Source organism: Eucyclogobius newberryi, unplaced genomic scaffold (assembly GCF_026437365.1).
Source record: "Eucyclogobius newberryi isolate DKJ021-1_F unplaced genomic scaffold, fEucNew1.0.hap1 SCAF_4, whole genome shotgun sequence".
Taxonomy (NCBI): Eukaryota; Metazoa; Chordata; class Actinopteri; order Gobiiformes; family Gobiidae; genus Eucyclogobius; species Eucyclogobius newberryi.
Genome location: NW_027316056.1, coordinates 38691609 through 38698996, shown reverse-complemented (window position 1 = coordinate 38698996; position 7388 = coordinate 38691609). Strand labels below are relative to the sequence as shown.

General features: G+C 48.5%; 1 protein-coding gene across 1 annotated transcript in view; it reads left to right on the top strand.

Moving 5' to 3' along the window:
- Nucleotides 1-371: 371 nt before the first annotated feature.
- Nucleotides 372-7388, top strand: part of LOC140378213 (proto-oncogene vav-like) — a 61324-nt gene continuing 54307 nt past the window's right edge. Inside the window, exons 1-2 of the mRNA XM_072463936.1 lie at nt 372-472; nt 1243-1359. Of these exons, the coding sequence (XP_072320037.1) occupies nt 386-472; nt 1243-1359 (204 nt within the window). The 5' untranslated portion in view covers nt 372-385. The remainder of the gene's footprint in view (nt 473-1242; nt 1360-7388) is intronic.

Sequence of the window (7388 nt, the reverse complement as noted above, 5' to 3'; positions counted from 1 at the left end):
TTATATATATATATATATATATTATATATATATATATATATATATATATATATATTATATATTATATATTATATATATATTATATATATATATAAACCAAAACAAACCGGGTCTAAACCAGGACAAAACCAGGACTATATATATATATATATACATATATATATATGTATAAAAATAAAAATATGGCAGAGGTTAAAGTGGAATCATGAAGGTGGTGAGTTATTGTGTCTAGAATGTTCAGATATGGACAGTTTAACAGGTTTTTAATTCCAGAATAATCCAGTGTGCTGTGGGCTCCATGGTAACCATGACGACCAATTTGACCCTGTGTATGATATAAATGAGAAGTGTAGAGTAAACGCTTGTGTGTTTGCAGAGTTCAGAGATGGAGCTGTGGCGTCAGTGTGCAGCGTGGCTCATCGACTGCAGGGTTTTACCCGAGAACCACCGGGTCACTTGGGAGGGGGCACAGGTACCCTCTGTCTCTACCCTCTGTCCCCTGTCCCCTCCTCTAACCCTCTGCCCGTACCCTGTGTACCCTCCTCTAACCCTCTTTCTTTACTCTGTACCCTCCTCTAACCCTCTTTCTTTACCCCTGTACCCTCCTCTAACCCTCTTTCTTTACCCTGTACCCTCCTCTAACCTTCTTTCTTTACCCTGTACCCTCCTCTAACCCTCTTTCTTTACTCTGTACCCTCCTCTAATCCTCTTTCTTTACCCTGTACCCTCCTCTAACCCTCTTTCTTTACCCTGTACCCTCCTCTAACCCTCTTTCTTTACTCTGTACCCTCCTCTAACCTTCTTTCTTTACCCTGTACCCTCCTCTAACCCTCTTTCTTTACTCTCTACCCTCCTCTAATCCTCTTTCTTTACCCCTGTACCCTCCTCTAACCCTCTTTCTTTACTCTGTACCCTCCTCTAACCCTCTTTCTTTACCCTGTACCCTCCTCTAACCTTCTTTCTTTACCCTGTATCCTCCTCTAACCCTCTTTCTTTACCCTGTACCATCCTCTAACCATCTTTCTTTACCCTGTACCCTCCTCTAACCCTCTTTCTTTACCCTGTATCCTCCTCTAACCCTCTTTCTTTACCCTGTATCCTCCTCTAACCCTCTTTCTTTACCCTGTACCCTCCTCTAACCCTCTTTCTTTACCCCTGTACCCTCCTCTAACCCTCTTTCTTTACCCCTGTACCCTCCTCTAACCCTCTTTCTTTACCCTGTACCCTCCTCCTCTGTTGCAGGTGTGTGATCTGGCCCAGGCGCTCAGAGATGGGGTTCTTCTGTGTCAGCTGCTCAACAATCTTCTTCCGCACGCGGTGAATCTACGAGAGATCAACCTGCGCCCGCAAATGTCCCAGGTAAAGGACAGTGTCACGGTTACATTAGTGTGTGGACACAGTGTCACGGTCACATTAGTGTGTGGACACAGTGTCACGGTCACATTAGTGTGTGGACACAGTGTCACGGTCACATTAGTGTGGACACAGTGTCACGGTCACATTAGTGTGGACACAGTGTCACGGTCACATTAGTGTGGACACAGTGTCACGGTCACATTAGTGTGGACACAGTGTCACGGTCACATTAGTGTGGACACAGTGTCACGGTCACATTAGTGTGTGGACACAGTGTCACGGTCACATTAGTGTGGACACAGTGTCACGGTCACATTAGTGTGGACACAGTGTCACGGTCACATTAGTGTGGACACAGTGTCGGTCACATTAGTGTGGACACAGTGTCACGGTCACATTAGTGTGCGGACACAGTGTCACGGTCACATTAGTGTGGACACAGCGTCACGGTCACATTAGTGTGTGGACACAGTGTCACGGTCACATTAGTGTGGACACAGTGTCGGTCACATTAGTGTGGACACAGTGTCACGGTCACATTAGTGTGCGGACACAGTGTCACGGTCACATTAGTGTGGACACAGCGTCACGGTCACATTAGTGTGGACATAGCGCCACGGTCACATTAGTGTGGACACAGTGTCACGGTCACATTAGTGTGGACACAGTGTCACGGTCACATTAGTGTGGACACAGTGTCACGGTCACATTAGTGTGGACACAGTGTCACGGTCACATTAGTGTGGACACAGCGTCACGGTCACATTAGTGTGGACACAGTGTCACGGTCACATTAGTGTGGACATAGCGTCACGGTCACATTAGTGTGGACACAGTGTCACGGTCACATTAGTGTGGACACAGTGTCACGGTCACATTAGTGTGGACACAGTGTCACGGTCACATTAGTGTGGACACAGCGTCACGGTCACATTAGTGTGGACACAGTGTCACGGTCACATTAGTGTGGACACATTGTCACGGTCACATTAGTGTGGACATAGCGTCACGGTCACATTAGTGTGGACATAGCGTCACGGTCACATTAGAGTGGACACAGTGTCACGGTCACATTAGAGTGGACACAGTGTCACGGTCACATTAGTGTGGACACAGTGTCACGGTCACATTAGTGTGGACACAGTGTCACGGTCACATTAGTGTGGACATAGCGTCACGGTCACATTAGTGTGGACACAGTGTCACGGTCACATTAGTGTGGACACAGTGTCACGGTCACATTAGTGTGGACACAGTGTCACGGTCACATTAGTGTGGACATAGCGTCACGGTCACATTAGTGTGGACACAGTGTCACGGTCACATTAGTGTGGACACATTGTCACGGTCACATTAGTGTGGACATAGCGTCACGGTCACATTAGTGTGGACATAGCGTCACGGTCACATTAGAGTGGACACAGTGTCACGGTCACATTAGAGTGGACAGAGTGTCACGGTCACATTAGTGTGGACACAGTGTCACGGCCACATTAGTGTGGACACAGTGTCACGGCCACATTAGTGTGGACACAGTGTCACGGTCACATTAGTGTGGACACAGTGTCACGGTCACATTAGTGCGGACACAGTGTCACGGTCACATTAGAGTGGACACAGTGTCACGGTCACATTAGAGTGGACACAGTGTCACGGTCACATTAGTGTGGACACAGTGTCACGGTCACATTAGTGTGGACACAGTGTCACGGTCACATTAGTGTGTGGACACAGTGTCACGGTCACATTAGTGTGTGGACACAGTGTCACGGTCACATTAGTGTGGACACAGTGTCACGGTCACATTAGTGTGGACACAGTGTCACGGTCACATTAGTGTGGACATAGCGTCACGGTCACATTAGTGTGGACACAGTGTCACGGTCACATTAGTGCGGACACAGTGTCACGGTCACATTAGTGTGGACACAGCGTCACGGTCACATTAGTGCGGACACAGTGTCACGGTCACATTAGTGTGGACACAGTGTCACGGTCACATTAGTGCGGACACAGTGTCACGGTCACATTAGTGTGGACACAGTGTCACGGTCACATTATTGCGGACACAGTGTCACGGTCACATTAGAGTGGACACAGTGTCACGGTCACATTAGTGTGGACACAGTGTCACGGTCACATTAGTGTGTGGACACAGTGTCACCGTCACATTAGTGTGGACACAGTGTCACCGTCACATTAGTGTGGACACAGTGTCACGGTCACATTAGTGTGGACACAGCGTCACGGTCACATTAGTGTGGACACAGTGTCACGGTCACATTAGTGCGTACACAGTGTCACGGTCACATTAGTGTGGACACAGTGTCACGGTCACATTAGAGTGTGGACACAGTGTCACGGTCACATTAGTGTGGACACAGTGTCACGGTCACATTAGTGTGGAGTGTGGACACAGTGTCACGGTCACATTAGTGCGGACATAGTGTCACGGTCACATTAGTATGGACACAGTGTCACGGTCACATTAGTGCGGACATAGTGTCACGGTCACATTAGTGCGGACACAGTGTCACGGTCACATTAGTGTGGACACAGTGTCACGGTTACATTATTGCGGACACAGTGTCACGGTCACATTAGAGTGGACACAGTGTCACGGTCACATTAGTGTGGACACAGTGTCACGGTCACATTAGAGTGGACACAGTGTCACGGTCACATTAGTGTGGACACAGTGTCACGGTCACATTAGTGCGGACACAGTGTCACGGTCACATTAGTGTGGAGTGTGGACACAGTGTCACGGTCACATTAGTGTGGACACAGTGTCACGGTCTCATTAGTGCGGACACAGTGTCACGGTCACATTAGTGGGGACACAGTGTCACGGTCACATTAGTGTGGACACAGTGTCACGGTTACATTAGTGTGTGGACACAGTGTCACGGTCACATTAGTGTGGACACAGTGTCACGGTCACATTAGTGTGGACACAGTGTCACGGTCACATTAGTGTGGACACAGTGTCACGGTCACATTAGTGTGGACACAGTGTCACGGTCACATTAGTGCGGACACAGTGTCACGGTCACATTAGTGTGCGGACACAGTGTCACGGTCACATTAGTGTGGACATAGCGTCACGGTCACATTAGTGTGGACACAGTGTCACGGTCACATTAGTGTGGACACAGTGTCACGGTCACATTAGTGTGGACATAGCGTCACGGTCACATTAGTGTGGACACAGTGTCACGGTCACATTAGTGTGGACACAGTGTCACGGTCACATTAGTGTGGACACAGTGTCACGGTCACATTAGTGTGGACATAGCGTCACGGTCACATTAGTGTGGACACAATGTCACGGTCACATTAGTGTGGACACAGTGTCACGGTCACATTAGTGTGGACATAGCGTCTCGGTCACATTAGAGTGGACACAGTGTACGGTCACATTAGTGTGGACACAGTGTCACGGTCACATTAGAGAGGACACAGTGTCACGGTCACATTAGTGCGGACACAGTGTCACGGCCACATTAGTGTGGACACAGTGTCACGGTCACATTAGTGCGGACACAGTGTCACGGTCACATTAGTGCGGACACAGTGTCACGGTCACATTAGAGCGGACACAGTGTCACGGTCACATTAGTGTGGACACAGTGTCACGGTCACATTAGAGTGGACACAGTGTCACGGTCACATTAGTGTGGACACAGTGTCACGGTCACATTAGTGTGGACACAGTGTCACGGTCACATTAGTGTGTGGACACAGTGTCACGGTCACATTAGTGTGGACACAGTGTCACGGTCACATTAGTGTGGACACAGTGTCACGGTCACATTAGTGTGGACACAGTGTCACGGTCACATTAGTGTGGACATAGCGTCACGGTCACATTAGTGTGGACACAGTGTCACGGTCACATTAGTGTGGACACAGTGTCACGGTCACATTAGTGTGGACACAGCGTCACGGTCACATTAGTGCGGACACAGCGTCACGGTCACATTAGTGTGGACACAGTGTCACGGTCACATTATTGCGGACACAGTGTCACGGTCACATTAGAGTGGACACAGTGTCACGGTCACATTAGTGTGGACACAGTGTCACGGTCACATTAGTGTGGACACAGTGTCACGGTCACATTAGAGTGTGGACACAGTGTCACGGTCACATTAGTGTGTTGACACAGTGTCATGGTCACATTAGTTTGGACACAGTGTCACGGTCACATTAGTGTGGACACAGTGTCACGGTCACATTAGTGTGGACACAGCGTCACGGTCACATTAGTGTGGACACAGTGTCACAGTCACATTAGTGCGGACACAGTGTCACGGTCACATTAGTGTGGACACAGTGTCACGGTCACATTAGAGTGTGGACACAGTGTCACAGTCACATTAGTGTGGACACAGTGTCACGGTCACATTAGTGTGGAGTGTGGACACAGTGTCACGGTCACATTAGTGCGGACATAGTGTCACGGTCACATTAGTATGGACACAGTGTCACGGTCACATTAGTGCGGACATAGTGTCACGGTCACATTAGTGCGGACACAGTGTCACGGTCACATTAGTGTGGACACAGTGTCACGGCCACATTAGTGTGGACACAGTGTCACGGTCACATTAGTGTGTGGACACAGTGTCACGGTCACATTAGTGTGGACACAGTGTCACGGTCACATTAGAGTGGACACAGCGTCACGGTCACATTAGTGTGGACACAGTGTCACGGTCACATTAGTGTGGAGTGTGGACACAGTGTCACGGTCACATTAGTGCGGACATAGTGTCACGGTCACATTAGTATGGACACAGTGTCACGGTCACATTAGTGCGGACATAGTGTCACGGTCACATTAGTGCGGACACAGTGTCACGGTCACATTAGTGTGGACACAGTGTCACGGCCACATTAGTGTGGACACAGTGTCACGGTCACATTAGTGTGTGGACACAGTGTCACGGTCACATTAGTGTGGACACAGTGTCACAGTCACATTAGAGTGGACACAGCGTCACGGTCACATTAGTGTGGACACAGTGTCACGGTCGCATTAGTGTGGACACAGTGTCACGGTCACATTAGAGTGGACACAGTGTCACGGTCACATTAGTGTGACTAATGTGGTTTGGATGTTTTCCTCACAGAGCATCATCACAAACATTTGTTTTCTTGTTGTTAGCTCCACATTAGCTCCACATTTGCTCCACATTCGCTCCACATTAGCTCCACGTTAGCTCCACGTTAGCTCCATATTAGCTTCATGTTAGCGCCACGTTAGCTCCATATTAGCTTCATGTTAGCGCCACGTGGTTAACAAGTCCGAAGGTTCGCTTGCACGGTGCGGGGAGCTGCGCGCTGAAGTGCAGCTTGGGGACCGTCTTAAAAAATATCAAAAAAATGTATACAAAAAAAACATTGAGAATGAATCCACGTAGCCAATCCCAGGGGCCATAGTCCTTTTGGGTTAAAAAATATAAACCTTTGTAGATTTTTAGAAGAATATTTTTCTTAAAAAATCAAGGATTCTTTTCAATAGTTCTAAGTCAGGTAACATAGACAGTCAACGCTAAGTTACAATAGAGTTTGAGTCTCCAGATACAAAACCACCTTTTCTTTCTTCCACGTGTTTCCCAAAACCGCACGTCTCTTTCCCGCTCAGACCTCTGCTCAGGTCTGTAAAGTGCGCGACGTGCATTGTACTTCTCGCCCTCGACACTCGCTCCAGCAGCACAGCAGTGCGGGGGAGGGGTGGCTGCTGCAAAGATAAGATAAGATAAGATAATCCTTTATTGTCCACACATGGGGAAATTTCATTGATACAACGCAGCAGATACAGAGGAAAAGGATTGTGGGACTTGTAGTTTTAGCAAGAAAAAATGTATATAGAGGAGTCAGTCTGGAGGAGGAGTCAGTCTGGGGGAGGAGTCAGTTTGGAGGAGGAATCAGTCTGGGGGAGGAGTCAGTTTGGAGGAGGAGTCAGTCTGGAAGAGGAGTCAGTTTGGAGGAGGAGTCAGTCCGGAGGAGGAGTCAGTCTGGAA